The 16,057-nt window shown below is 46.3% G+C and overlaps 1 protein-coding gene across 1 annotated transcript in view; it reads left to right on the top strand.

Moving 5' to 3' along the window:
- The window catches only part of GBA2 (glucosylceramidase beta 2), a 131,716-nt gene that overhangs the window by 89,734 nt on the left and 25,925 nt on the right, over window positions 1-16,057 (top strand). Inside the window, exons 12-15 of the mRNA XM_066602183.1 lie at window positions 14,494-14,601; window positions 14,680-14,831; window positions 14,938-15,044; window positions 15,213-15,355. Coding sequence (XP_066458280.1) covers window positions 14,494-14,601; window positions 14,680-14,831; window positions 14,938-15,044; window positions 15,213-15,355 — 510 coding nt within the window. The remainder of the gene's footprint in view (window positions 1-14,493; window positions 14,602-14,679; window positions 14,832-14,937; window positions 15,045-15,212; window positions 15,356-16,057) is intronic.

The following is a 16,057-nucleotide window of genomic DNA, read 5'->3' on the forward strand; positions in this document are numbered from 1 at the left end:
GCTAGTGCAGATTTCCCAGGGTTTAAGGTTAAACCTGCCCCTTTTATGGCATCCATGACCGCCTGTACCTTCCCAAGGTGACTCTCCCAATCGGTACTATAAGACTATGACATCGTCTAGGTATGCGCAGAATAGTTACAGTGAGGCCTCAAAATCCGATCCATTAACCTTTGGAAGGTAGCAGGCGCTCCATGTAACCCAAGTGCATGTCTCTGTACTGAAACAAGCCCTCTGGGGTTGAGAAGGCCGTTTTCTCTTTGGCCTTGCCAGTACCCTTTGGTGAGGTCAAGTTTGGTGATATACCTGGCGTTACCCAGTCTCTCTATTAATTCATCCTCCCTGGACATGGGATATGCATCAAATTTGGAGATTTCGTTTAAATTTCTGAAATCATTGCAGAACCCCCAAGTACCCTTTGGTTTGGGGACTAACACAATGGGGCATGACCACTCGCTTTTTGATTCCTCTATCACCCCTAATTCCAGCATGCGCTTAACCTCGGCAGAAACCGCTTCCCTACGGGCTTCTGGGATCCTATACGGTTTTAAGTTTACCTTCATCCCGGGTTCAGTTATGATATCATGTTTTATGACGTGTGTACGACGGGGCCGGTTAGAGAATGTGTCTGTGTTTCTTTGTAGGAACTCTTTTGCCTCCTGACGTTGGCACACCGAGAGGGCCTCACCCACTCTAACATCGGGCAGGGAGGGCTGCGGCCCACCCCTCCTGATGCTTGAGGTAGCCAAGGGTTCCCTATCCTTCCAGAGTTTTATTAGATTAACATGGTACACCTGATACGGCTCCCTTTTCCCCGGCTGGTGCACTCTATAGTCGCCTACCTTCTCAACGATTTCGTAGGGACCCTGCCATCTAGTGAGGAATTTACTCTCTACAGTGGGTACCAAGATGAGGACTCGGTCACCGGGACTAAAAGTTCTCACCCTGGCAGAATGATTGTACTCTCTGCTTTGGGCCTCCTGCGCCCTCTGCAAGTGTTCCCTGACAATGGGCATTCCAGTATTAATGGGGTCCTGCATCTGAGCCACGTGCTCTATCACACTCCTATAGGGAGTAGACTCGGTCTCCCAGGTTTCTCTGGCTATATCCAACAACCCTCTGGGGTGCCGACCATATAGCAACTCAAATGGCAAGAAGCCTGTGGTACTTTCCATATGGAGAACATGAGATAAGGTAATAGACGGTCCCAGTCCCGACCATCTTCTTTTTACCACCCACTTTAGCATTTGCTTCAGGGTCGTATTGAACCTCTCCACCAACCCATCCGTCTGAGGGTGGTATACCGAGGTTCGTATGTGATCAATTTTAAAGAGTTGGCACAATTCTTTGGTTACTTTGGACATGAACGGGGTCCCTTGGTCCATGAGGTTTTCCTTGGGAAGGCCCATTTTGGAGAACATAAGGGACAATTCCCTGCAATGCTTTTGGCAGTAGGGCTTCTTAAAGGGATTGCCTCAGGGTATCGAGTGGCATAATCTAACACAACCAAAATGTATTGATGCCCTCTAGCCGACTTGACTATGGGACCCACTAAATCCATCCCAATTCATTCAAAGGGAACCTCTATAATGGGGAGAGGCACTAAGGGACTGCGGAAGTGCGACACAGGAGCGGTGCTCTGACAGGTGGGGCACGGCTCACAGTACTCTTTTATGTCCTTGTACACTCCTGGCCAGAAGAACCTTTGGAGAATTCTATCCTGTGTTTTACCAGTTCCTAAATGTCCTCCTAATACATGATTATGTGCCAAGTCCAGCACCTTGCGCCTGTACGGCTTCGGCACGACCAACTGTCCCACCACTTTCTCACCTATTTTTGTTACTCTATACAACAAGTTATCACTCTTGGCAAAGTGGGGGAACCGTTGGTCAGAACCCGGCTCCTGTAACACGCCATTTATCACTACCACATTTTCTCTGGCATTGATAAGAGTGGGGTCCCTTAACTGGGCTGTCCCAAAGTTCCCAGGCGCATCCTCCAGATCGGACACATCCTGAACTGAGGGGTAGACTTCCTCCTCAGCGTCATCCCCAGCCAAGACCTGTAAAGGAAAAGTTACATCCTCTGGTTCAGCGTCCACATTGACCCCGCTATCCTGCGGAGGTGTGAGGTCAGCTGGGTTTGCATCAGTCTCTTTAGAAGGGATTATCATTTTTCCCCATAAGTCCCAGAATACAGGAAAATCGCGCCCCAATATCACGCTGTGCATCAATCCCTTGACAACATCTACATCGTAGGTCACAGTTCTGACATGAGTTACACTGTGCCATAAGATACACCCTTGTATCACCATGTATACATACCACACTCATGTGCTTACCCGGTATGAAGCCTTCTGCTATCAGGCTGGCATGCACTAAGGTGACCAGGCTACCCGAGTCCAGCAGAGCCTCCACAGAATGGTGGTTTACACTTATGAGACACAGTTGTGGCTCAGTCTCTAGTCTCTGGGAGGCATTGCAGATTGGACTTGTGAACAAGGACCGTGCCAAGCAACGTGTCACTCCATAGGCTCATTGGTCACAGGGCACTGAGCCAACACATGCCTGAGCCCCTGGCATCTCCAGCATCTCAAAGGCCCTGCTCTCCTTGGCTTAGAGAACTGGTTGGGGCTATCAGAGCCTTTTAACTTCAATGGTGCCCCTTCCAGTGGCCCGACCTCCTTCCCGCCACGCCACAGCTTTCCTCTGGCATCTAGTGGTCTCTTACCCTGTGTTGGCTTGGAACTCGTAGCGGGGGTCTGGGCGGAATGGACGTCCTGGAGGTAGTTCTCAGTTGCAGTGTAGCGGTCGACCAGATCTACCAGCTGGTTAGCATCCTTGGGTCCTCCATGGCCGGCCCAGCACTGCAGATCTGCCGGCAGGGCACGGTTATATTGATCCACCACAACTTTGTCGACCATCTGGGCGGGTGTGCAAACGTCCGCTTCCAGCCATTTCTTTACCAGATGGTACAGGTCAAACATCTGCGACCTGGCTGATTGGTCGGACCTGTAGCTATTATGCACTCGCAGTGCTCAGACCGCCGCCGTGACATCCAGATGAGCCAGGATCTCTGCTTTTAACCCGGCGTAGTAGTTTACCTCGTGAGCACTGAGGTCGTGGTATGCCTTCTGTGGTTCCGCAGTGAGGAACGGTGCTAGAACCTCGACCCACTCAGCCTTGGGGAGTTTCTCTCGTTCGGCGGTTCTCTCAAACACGGCCAGATAGGCGTCATCTCATCATCCGGAGTCATCTTTTGCAGAAACTTCTGCACAGTCTCTCTGGGCCTGGCTGTAGTCGGAGCTCTCTCCTTCCTCAAGGCTGCATGTTTGGGGAGGACCTCCGTCAGCCGATCCATCTGCACCAACAGCTCCTCCATAGCTGGGGATGGCGCTTGCATCGCCGTCGCAGACTTTATCCAGGACATCCACAGGGTGTCTTGCCGTTGTCCTCAGCGGTTGAGATTGCTGCCCGCATCTGAGCACCATATGTAGTAATGTTCTCCAGGGGGAGGGGCGGCAAAGACACGCAGGACCAGAAAGTAACATAAAACTTACTTCAGTTTTATTTGTCAAGCACCGCAACACAGAAAAGTCTTTTCAAAAACAGCAGAGGCGCCACGCAGGGTGCTCAGGGCCACGCAGGGAGCTCAGGGCCTCGCAGGGGCGCTCAGGGCCGCGCAGGGGCGCTCAGGGCCGCGCAGGGGCGCTCAGGGCCGCGCAGGGGAGCTCAGGGCCGCGCAGGGGCGCTCAGGGCCGCTCAGGGCCGCGCAGGGGCGCTCAGGGCCGCGCAGGGGCGCTCAGGGCCGCGCAGGGGCGCTCAGGGCCGCGCAGGGTGCTCAGGGGGTTCCTCCTCAGGCTGTCAGACCCTGACTTCCTGGAGCTGCAGTCTTTTATGCTCCAGTAACGAGGTCAGTGCTTACATCTGAGCCTCCTAAAAACCAGGGTGAAGCTGTGGACTGGAGCGCCACCCTGTCCAGACTAAGAGCCTGGGAGGGAGGTATACTCCATCCACAACTTCACCCTTTAACTGCCTACATCAGTGATTATCGGCCGTCATCCTATAGATATGGGGGTCATTCTCTGTATATAGTGGATATGCGGGTCGTTCTCTATATTCAGTGATTATCGGCCATCATGCTATAGATATGGGGGTCATTCTCTGTATACAGTGGTTATAGGCCGTCATCCTGCAGATATGGGGGTCATTCTTGTATACAATGGATGTTGGCCATCATCCTGCAGACATTGGAGTCATTCTCTGTATACAGTGGATATGTAGGTCGTTCTCTGTATTCAGTCATTATCGTCCGTCATCCTATAGATATGGATAGATATGGGGGTCATTCTCTGTATACAGTGGTTATAGGCCGTCATCCTATAGATATGGGGGTCATTCTTGTATACAGTGGATATGGCGGTAGTTCTCTATATACAATGGATATCGGCCATCATCCTGCAGATATGGGGGTCATTCTTGTATACAGTGGATATGGCGGTAGTTCTCTATATACAATGGATATCGGCCATCATCCTGCAGATATGGGGGTCATTCTTGTATACAGTTGATATGGCGGTAGTTCTCTATATACAATGGATATCGGCCGTCATTCTGCAGATATGTGGGTCATTCTTGTATACAGTGGATATGGCGGCAGTTCTCTATATACAATGGATATCGGACGTCATCCTGCAGATATGTGGGTCATTCTTGTATACAGTGGATATGGCGGCAGTTCTCTATATACAATGGATATCGGACGTCATCCTGCAGATATGTGGGTTATTCTCTGTATACAGTGGATATTGGCCATCATGCTATAGATATGGAGGTCATTCTCTGTATACAGTGAATATGTGGGTCGTTGCCTGTATTTAGTGGTTATCATCCGTCAGCCTATAGATATGGGAGTCATTCTCTGTATACAGTGGATATTTGGGTTGTTCTCTGTATACAGTGGATATTGGCCATCATGCTTTTGATAGGTCATTCTTGTATACCAGGTAACTCTAAAACGTAACTTTTAATTACAGTCTTACATAAAAAGGATTCTGTTTAGTCAAAGTCCTAGCTTACAGACACACAAACAAAAAATGTTAAAATGTCTAACCCCTAGCAACTTCTGGGGAAAGAACAGCCAATGAGCCACCCTTGAAAAAAGTGTATAGTTACACAGTATCGGGAAATCAGGAATTCCCGATACTTCTCAAGTTTAATATCGTATACAACTTGAGACAGAGTATTTAAGTTTGGCTCAATGGAACTAGCTAGATTGTTCCCATCATAGTGAACAGATAGTACAGCTATTCAATGAAGATGAATGCTGTCAATTTCATCAACAGGCCGTGGTTGTGTCTCTTGGTTGGGATGAGATACACTTTTTACGGCTAGTCGAAGAAGAAAAAAATGTTTTTAAAGCTGACAATCGTCAATCATTGTGGCTCAACATGGCGTTCTTATAAGCCAATGTATAGCCACAAAGTGCAGTGCATCAACTGCTGAAAAAATGCTTAACTGGGTTCGACGCGTTTCCGCTACGATAAACGCAGCCTCATCAGGAACCATCAATTATGGATCAATAAGTCAGCTATAAAGAGATCGGTAAGTCCCGAAAACGAGACTCACCCCTCTTTAAATAGAAGGAAAGTGGACTGTTCTACCAATTAATGAGAACAGATTTTTCAGGAACAAAATAAAAAAAAATGGCAGCAACCAGCCTCAGTGGTAGGCAGATAGCTACCTGCCTACCACTGAGGCTGGTTGCTGCCATTTTTTTTATTTTGTTCCTGAAAAATCTTTTCTGGGGGAAACTGGGCTTATCTTTTCTAACCTAGTGATAGGATCGTCTATCTCCTCTGAGTGAATGCAGGGTATCTCCCCACCTTGGGACTTACCTTTCAATCTCCAATCCTGCAGTTTTATTTTCTGTCAGGAAGCGGACTTATTTGTTCTCATTAATTGGTAGAACAGTCCACTTTCCTTCTATTTAAAGAGGGGTGAGTCTCGTTTTCGGGACTTACCGATCTCTTTATAGCTGACTTATTGATCCATAATTGGTGGTTCCTGATGAGGCTGCGTTTATCGTAGCGGAAACGCGTCGAACCCAGTTAAGCATTTTTTCAGCAGTTGATGCACTGCACTTTGTGGCTATACATTGGCTTATAAGAACGCCATGTTGAGCCATAACGATTGACGATTGTCAGCTTTAAAAACATTTTTTTCTTCTTCGACTAGCCGTAAAAAGTGTATCTCATCCCAGCCAAGAGACACAACCACGGCCTGTTGATGAAATTGACAGCATTCATCTTCATTGAATAGCTGTACTATCTGTTCACTATGATGGGAACAATCTAGCTAGTTCCATTGAGCCAAACTTAAATACTCTGTCTCAAGTTGTATACGATATTAAACTTGAGAAGTATCGGGATTTCCTGATTTCCCGATACTGTGTAACTATACACTTTTTTCAAGGGTGGCTCATTGGCTGTTCTTTCCCCAGAAGTTGCTAGGGGTTAGACATTTTAACATTTTTTGTTTGTGTGTCTGTAAGCTAGGACTTTGACTAAACAGAATCCTTTTTATGTAAGACTGTAATTAAAAGTTACGTTTTAGAGTTACCTGAGAACCCTCACTGTGACGAAATAAAGAATTATCCAGGTGTTCCCCCTGCTACTGCGAAACCTGTCATTCTTGTATACAGTGGATGTTGGCCGTCATCCTGCAGACATTGGAGTCATTCTCTGTATACAGTGGATATGTAGGTCGTTCTCTGTATTCAGTCATTATTGTCCGTCATCCTATAGATATGGATAGATATGGGGGTCATTCTCTGTATACAGTGGTTATAGGCAATCATCCTGCATATATGGGGGTCGTTCTCTTTATTCAGTGGTTATCGTCCGTCATCCTATAGATATGGATAGATATGGGAGTCATTCTCTGTATACAGTGGTTATAGGCCGTCATCCTATAGATATGGGGGTCATTCTTGTATACAGTGGATATGGCGGTAGTTCTCTATATACAATGGATATCGGCCATCATCCTGTAGATATGGGGGTCATTCTTGTATACAGTGGATATGGCGGTAGTTCTTTATATACAATGGATATCGGCCGTCATATTGCAGATATGTGGGTTGTTCTCTGTATACAGTGGATATTGGCCATCATGCTATAGATATGGAGGTCATTCTCTGTATACAGTGGATATTTGGGTTGTTCTCTGTATACAGTGGTTATCGGTCGCCATCCTGCAGATATGGTGGTAGTTCTCTGTATACAGTGGATATTTGGGTTGTTCTCTGTATACAGTGGTTATCGGCCGTCATCCTGCAGATATGCGGGTTGTTCTCTGTATACAGTCGATATCAGTCGCCATTCTGCAGATATTGGGTAGTTCTGTGTATACAGTGGATATTTGGGTCGTTCTCTGTATACAAGGGATATCAGCCATCATCCTGCAGATATGGGGGTCATTCTCTGTATATAGTGGATATTTGGGTTGTTCTCTGTATACAGTGGTTATCGGCCGTCATCCTGCAGATATGCGGGTTGTTCTCTGTATACAGTCGATATCAGTCGCCATTCTGCAGATATTGGGTAGTTCTGTGTATACAGTGGATATTTGGGTCGTTCTCTGTATACAAGGGATATCAGCCATCATCCTGCAGATATGGGGGTAGTTCTCTGTATACAGTGGATATTTGGGTTGGTCTCTGTATACAGTGGTTATCGGCCGTCATCCTGCAGATATGTGGGTTGTTCTCTGTATACAGTCAATATCAGCCGCCATTCTGCAGATATTGGGTAGTTCTCTGTATACAGTGGATATTTGGGTCGTTCTCTGTAACAAGGGATATCAGCCATCATCCTGCAGATATGGGGGTCATTCTCTGTGTATAGTGGATATGATGGTCATTCTCTGTATACAGTGGTCATCAGCCATCATCCTGCAGATATGGCGGTCGTTCTCTGTATATAGTGGATATGTGGGTTGTTCTCTATATTCAGTGATTATCGGCCATCATGCTATAGATATGGGGGTCATTCTCTGTATACAGTGGTTATAGGCCGTCATCCTGCAGATATGGGGGTCATTCTTGTATACAGTGGATGTTGGCCGTCATCCTGCAGACATTGGAGTCATTCTCTGTATACAGTGGATATGTAGGTCGTTCTCTGTATTCAGTCATTATTGTCCGTCATCCTATAGATATGGATAGATATGGGGGTCATTCTCTGTATACAGTGGTTATAGGCAATCATCCTGCATATATGGGGGTCGTTCTCTTTATTCAGTGGTTATCGTCCGTCATCCTATAGATATGGATAGATATGGGAGTCATTCTCTGTATACAGTGGTTATAGGCCGTCATCCTATAGATATGGGGGTCATTCTTGTATACAGTGGATATGGCGGTAGTTCTCTATATACAATGGATATCGGCCATCATCCTGTAGATATGGGGGTCATTCTTGTATACAGTGGATATGGCGGTAGTTCTTTATATACAATGGATATCGGCCGTCATATTGCAGATATGTGGGTTGTTCTCTGTATACAGTGGATATTGGCCATCATGCTATAGATATGGAGGTCATTCTCTGTATACAGTGGATATTTGGGTTGTTCTCTGTATACAGTGGTTATCGGTCGCCATCCTGCAGATATGGTGGTAGTTCTCTGTATACAGTGGATATTTGGGTTGTTCTCTGTATACAGTGGTTATCGGCCGTCATCCTGCAGATATGCGGGTTGTTCTCTGTATACAGTCGATATCAGTCGCCATTCTGCAGATATTGGGTAGTTCTGTGTATACAGTGGATATTTGGGTCGTTCTCTGTATACAAGGGATATCAGCCATCATCCTGCAGATATGGGGGTCATTCTCTGTATATAGTGGATATTTGGGTTGTTCTCTGTATACAGTGGTTATCGGCCGTCATCCTGCAGATATGCGGGTTGTTCTCTGTATACAGTCGATATCAGTCGCCATTCTGCAGATATTGGGTAGTTCTGTGTATACAGTGGATATTTGGGTCGTTCTCTGTATACAAGGGATATCCGCCATCATCCTGCAGATATGGGGGTAGTTCTCTGTATACAGTGGATATTTGGGTTGGTCTCTGTATACAGTGGTTATCGGCCGTCATCCTGCAGATATGTGGGTTGTTCTCTGTATACAGTCAATATCAGCCGCCATTCTGCAGATATTGGGTAGTTCTCTGTATACAGTGGATATTTGGGTCGTTCTCTGTAACAAGGGATATCAGCCATCATCCTGCAGATATGGGGGTCATTCTCTGTGTATAGTGGATATGATGGTCATTCTCTGTATACAGTGGTCATCAGCCATCATCCTGCAGATATGGCGGTCGTTCTCTGTATATAGTGGATATGTGGGTTGTTCTCTATATTCAGTGATTATCGGCCATCATGCTATAGATATGGGGGTCATTCTCTGTATACAGTGGTTATAGGCCGTCATCCTGCAGATATGGGGGTCATTCTTGTATACAATGGATGTTGGCCATCATCCTGCAGAGATTGGAGTCATTCTCTGTATACAGTGGATATGTGGGTCGTTCTCTGTATACAGTGGTTATTGGTCGCCATCCTGCAGATATGGCGGTTGTTCTCTGTATACAGTGGATATTTGGGTCGTTCTCTGTATGCAGTGGTTATTGGTCGCCATCCTGCAGATATGTGGGTTGTTCACTGTATACAGTCGATATCAGTCGCCATTCTGCAGATATTGGGTAGTTCTGTGTATACAGTGGATATTTGGGTCGTTCACTGTATACAATAGATATCAGCCGGCATACTGCAGATATGGCGGTCGTTCTCTCTATATAGTAGATATGATGGTCATTCTCTGTATACATTGGTCATTGGCCATTATCCTGCAGATATGGCGGTCGTTCTCTCTATACAGTGAATATGATGGTCATTCTCTGTGTATACAGTGGTCATCAGCCATCATCCTGCAGATATGGCGGTCGTTCTCTGTACATAATGGATATGATGGTCATTCTCTGTGTATACAGTGGTCATTGGCCGTCATCCTGCAGATACGGTGGCCGTTCTCTCTATATAGTGGATATGATGGTCATTCTCTGTGTATACAGTGGTCATCAGCCATCATCCTGCAGATATGGCGGTCGTTCTCTGTACATAATGGATATGATGGTCATTCTCTGTGTATACAGTAGTCATTGGCCGTCATCCTGCAGATATGGTGGTCGTTTTCTGTATATAGTGGATATGATGGTCATTCTCTGTGTATACAGTGGTAATCGGCTGTCATCCTGCAGATATGGTGGTCGTTCTCTGTATATAGTGGATATGATGGTCATTCTCTGTGTATACAGTGGTCATCAGCCATCATCCTGCAGATATGGCGGTCGTTCTCTGTATATAGTGGATATGATGGTCATTCTCTGTGTATACAGTGGTCATTGGCCGTCATCCTGCAGATATGGAGGTCGTTCCCTGTGCATAATGGATTTGATGGTCATTCTCTGTGTATACAGTGGTCATTGGCCATTATCCTGCAGATATGGCAGTCGTTCTCTCTATATATAGTGGATATGATGGTCATTCTCTGTGTATACAGTGGTCATTGGCTGTCATCCTGCAGATATGGCGGTCGTTCTCTGTATATAGTGGATATGATGGTCATTCTCTGTGTATACAGTGGTCATTGGCTGTCATCCTGCAGATATGGCGGTCGTTCTCTGTATATAGTGGATATGATGGTCATTCTCTGTATACAGTAGTCATTGGCCATTATCCTGCAGATACGGCGCCCGTTCTCTCTATATAGTGGATATGATGGTCATTCTCTGTGTATACAGTGGTCATTGGCCGTCATCCTGCAGATATGGCAGTCGTTCTCTCTATATAGTGGATTTGATGGTCATTCCCTGTATACAGTGGTCATCGGCTGTCATCCTGCAGATATGTGGGTCGTTCTCTGTATACAGTGGTTATTGGTCGCCATCCTGCAGATATGGCGGTCGTTCTCTGTATACAGTGGATATTTGGGTCGTTCTCTGTATACAGTGGTTATTGGTCGCCATCCTGCAGATATGGCAGTCATTCTCTGTATACAGTGGATATTTGGATTGTTCTTTGTATACAGTGGTTATTGGTCGCCATCCTGCAAATATGTTGTTTGTTCTCTGTATACGAAGATATTTGGGTCGTTCTCTGTATACAGTAGTTATCGGCCGCCATCCTGCAGATATGTGGGTTGTTCACTGTATACAGTCAATATCAGTCGCCATTCTGCAGATATTGGGTAGTTCTGTGTATACAGTGGATATTTAGGTCGTTCTCTGTATACAATGGATATCAGCCATCATCCTGCAGATATGGGGGTCGTTCTCTGTATATAGTGGATATGATAGTCATTCTCTCTGTATACAGTGGATATGTGGGTCGTTCTCTGTATACAGTGGTTATTGGTCGCCATCCTGCAGATATGGCGGTTGTTCTCTGTATACAGTGGATATTTGGGTCGTTCTCTGTATGCAGTGGTTATTGGTCGCCATCCTGCAGATATGTTGTTTGTTCTCTGTATACAGTGGATATTTGGGTCGTTCTCTGTATACAGTGGTTATCGGCCGTCATCCTGCAGATATGTGGGTTGTTCACTGTATACAGTTGACATCAGTCGCTATTCTGCAGTTATTGGGTAGTTCTGTGTATACAGTGGATATTTGGGTCGTTCTCTGTATACAATGGATATCAGCCGTCATACTGCAGATATGGCGGTCGTTCTCTGTATATAGTGGATATGATTGTCATTCTCTGTATACAGTGGTCATTGACGTCATCCTGCAGATACGGCGGCCGTTCTCTGTATATAGTGGATATGATGGTCATTCTCTGTGTATACAGTGGTCATCGGCCGTCATCCTGCAGATATGGCAGTCGTTCACTTTATATAGTCGATATGATGGTCATTCTCTGTGTATACAGTGGTCATTGGCCGTCATCCTGCAGATATGGCAGTCGTTCTCTGTATATAGTGGGTATGATTGTCATTCTCTGTATACAGTGGTCATTGACCGTCATCCTGCAGATACGGCGGCCGTTCTCTCTATATAGTGGATATGATGGTCATTCTCTGTGTATACAGTGGACATCGGCCGTCATCCTGCAGATATGGTGGTCATTCTCTGTATATAGTGGATATGATGGTCATTCTCTGTGTATAAAGTGGTCATTGACCGTCATCCTGCAGATACGGCGGCCGTTCTCTCTATATAGTGGATATGATGGTCATTCTCTGTGTATACAGTGGACATCGGCCGTCATCCTGCAGATATGGCGGTCATTCTCTGTATATAGTGGATATGATGGTCATTCTCTGTGTATAAAGTGGTCATTGGCCATCATCCTGCAGATATGGCGGTCGTTCTCTATATATAGTGGATATGATGGTCATTCTCTGTGTATACAGTGGTCATTGGCCGTCATCCTGCAGATATGGCAGTCGTTCTCTGTATATAGTGGATATGATGGTCATTCTCTGTGTATACAGTGGTCATTGGCCGTCATCCTGCAGATATGGCGGTCGTTCTCTGTATATAGTGGATATGATGGTCATTCTCTGTGTATACAGTGGTCATCAGCCATCATCCTGCAGATATGGCAGCCGTTCTCTGTACATAGTGGATATGATGGTCATTCTCTGTGTATACAGTGGTCATCGGCCGTCATCCTGCAGATATGGCAGTCGTTCACTTTATATAGTGGATATGATGGTCATTCTCTGTGTATACAGTGGTCATTGGCCGTCATCCTGCAGATATGGCAGTCGTTCTCTGTATATAGTGGATATGATGGTCATTCTCTGTATACAGTGGTCATTGGCCGTCATCCTGCAGATATGGCGGTCGTTCTCTGTATATAGTGGATATGATGGTCATTCTCTGTATACAGTGGTCATTGGCCGTCATCCTGCAGATATGGCGGTCGTTCTCTGTATATAGTGGATATGATGGTCATTCTCTGTGTATACAGTGGTCATTTGGCGTCATCCTGCACATATCTCAGTCGTTCTCTGTATATAGTGGATATGATGGTCATTCTCTGTGTATACAGTGGTCATCAGCCATCATCCTGCAGATATGGCGGCCGTTCTCTCTATATAGTGGATATGATGGTCATTCTCTGTGTATACAGTGGTCATTGGCCGTCATCCTGCAGATATGGCAGTTGTTCTATGTATATAGTGGATATGATGGTCATTCTCTGTGTATACAGTGGTCATTGGCCGTCATCCTGCAGATATGGCAGTCGTTCTATGTATATAGTGGATATGATGGTCATTCTCTGTGTATACAGTGGTCATTGGCCGTCATCCTGTAGATATGGTGGTCGTTCTCTGTATATAGTGGATATGATGGTCATTCTCTGTGTATACAGTGGTCATCGGCCGTCATCCTGTAGATGTGGTGGTCGTTCTCTGTACATAGTGGATATGATGGTCATTCTCTGTGTATACAGTAGTCATTGGCCGTCATCCTGTAGATATGGTGGTCGTTCTCTGTATATAGTGGATATGATGGTCATTCTCTGTGTATACAGTGGTCATCGGCCGTCATCCTGCAGATATGGCAGTCGTTCTATGTATATAATGGATATGATGGTCATTCTCTGTGTATACAGTGGTCATTGGCCGTCATCCTGCAGATATGGCAGTCGTTCTATGTATATAGTGGATATGATGGTCATTCTCTGTGTATACAGTGGTCATTGGCCGTCATCCTGTAGATATGGTGGTCGTTCTCTGTATATAGTGGATATGATGGTCATTCTCTGTGTATACAGTGGTCATCGGCCGTCATCCTGTAGATGTGGTGGTCGTTCTCTGTACATAGTGGATATGATGGTCATTCTCTGTGTATACAGTAGTCATTGGCCGTCATCCTGTAGATATGGTGGTCGTTCTCTGTATATAGTGGATATGATGGTCATTCTCTGTGTATACAGTGGTCATCGGCCGTCATCCTGCAGATATGGCAGTCGTTCTATGTATATAATGGATATGATGGTCATTCTCTGTGTATACAGTGGTCATTGGCCGTCATCCTGCAGATATGGCGGTCGTTCTCTCTATATAGTGGATATGATGGTCATTCTCTGTGTATACAGTGGTCATCAGCCATCATCCTGCAGATACGGCGGCCGTTCTCTGTACATAGTGTATATGATTGTCATTCTGTGTATACCGTGGTCATCAGCCATCACCTGCAGATATGGCGGTCGTTCTCTGTATATAGTGGATATGATGGTCATTCTCTGTGTATACAGTGGTCATCAGCCATCATCCTGCAGATATGGCAGTCGTTCTCTGTACATAGTGGATATGATGGTCATTCTCTGTATACAGTGGTCATCAGCCATCATCCTGCAGATACGGCGGTTGTTCTCCTGTCAGCAGATCTTCTCCCCCTTTACAATCTCCATGTTCTCTTAGCTGCCTCCGTTCTCCAGGAGGATCCTGAGATGAGAAGGTATCTGATGAGTGGCTCGGTGGCTCCGGTGAAGAGCAGGAATGTTGTTCCTCATGATGTTGGAGACCCCGGTGAGACCTCTCTACAGTTTATCCCTTTTTCTATTGGTTCTGTGATATGTTGATTTATTTCCCCTTCCCGTCTCTTAGATGATGAGCCATGGCAGAAGCTCAATGCCTACATCATCCATGACACTGCCAAGTGGAAGGACCTCAACCTCAAGTTTGTGCTGCAAGTCTATAGGGACTACCACATGACTAAGAGCTCGTGCTACCTTCGAGACATGTGGCCGGTCTGCCAGGTAAATACCACGCCGCCCAGGGCTCTTCCTTAGAGACATGTGACCGTCAGGTAAGCGCCACATGTCGCAGCATTGGCCCGTGACAGTGAGGTCTTTATTACTTCAGGCGGTTATGGACTCTGCATTGAAGTTTGATCATGATGGCGACGGTCTGATTGAGAACTGCGGCTTCGCTGATCAAACGTATGACGGTTGGGTGATGACAGGACCAAGGTGAGAGGCCATCATCGGGGTTCTTATTGCCCCATGTCTGATCTTGTCCGGCTGCAGTTGTTTCCTTCTGTATATAATGTGTGTGTGTGGGGGGGGGGGGGGTAGTTTATCAGTAACAGTGGGGGGGGGGGTGCCTTATCGCTATGTTATGATGTCTGTCTTCCTCAGCGCTTACTGTGGGGGGCTCTGGTTGGCCGCGGTGTGTATGATGTGTCAGATGGCCGAAGATGTCGAGGACAAGGACGCTCACAGCAAGTTCTCCAGTATTCTCAGCAGAGGAAAAGAAGCGTTCGAGAAGCTGCTCTGGAACGGTAAGCATCCTGCATGTGGAGCTGTCGGCATGTTACCAGTGGAAGATGGATTATTCCCCCTCCGTTACGCGTTCTTTATGTATACCAAGGGTGGAAACAGAGAGACCCCCCACTAAGGGATAGGAGTACAGTAGATGCAATAATACCTAAACACGAATACATGGTTACTAAGCAGAGAAGGAATAGGGCAACAGCATATAGCAATACATCCCAGGGGTCAGCCACCCCAAGAGGAAGAAGGTAGAACAGGAGAGATGGGAGTAGAGAGGTGGGGGGGCAGGGAACAAGTCCTCACCGGCCCACCTCAAAGCCAATCTGCAGTAAACCCACTGGGCAGCGTCTTGCAGGAGGTTCCTATTCAGAGGTTTCTTGGAACTCCATCCAGTGGAACCACGTTCTATGGAAGGAGTCATGATGGGAAGAGGTGCGATCCTCCAGGATGACACCATCAATGACATTGTCCTCGCACTTTGTCCCAAAAGGCACCAAGAACAAAACATGGCCAGAAAATGTAGAGGAATGTCCCTCCCTCCTCGCCACATCTCCAACAAGTGTCGCTAGCTCCGGGAAAATAAATAAAAATCTTGGTATTTGTATAGCGCCAACTTATTCCGCAGATTTCAGGTAATTTACTTATTACCCCCCAGCAAGCTGGGGCTCATTTTACCGACCTCGGAAGGATGGAAGGCTGAGTCAACCTTG

This window comes from Eleutherodactylus coqui, chromosome 5 (assembly GCF_035609145.1).
Source record: "Eleutherodactylus coqui strain aEleCoq1 chromosome 5, aEleCoq1.hap1, whole genome shotgun sequence".
NCBI classification, from domain to species: domain Eukaryota; kingdom Metazoa; phylum Chordata; class Amphibia; order Anura; family Eleutherodactylidae; genus Eleutherodactylus; species Eleutherodactylus coqui.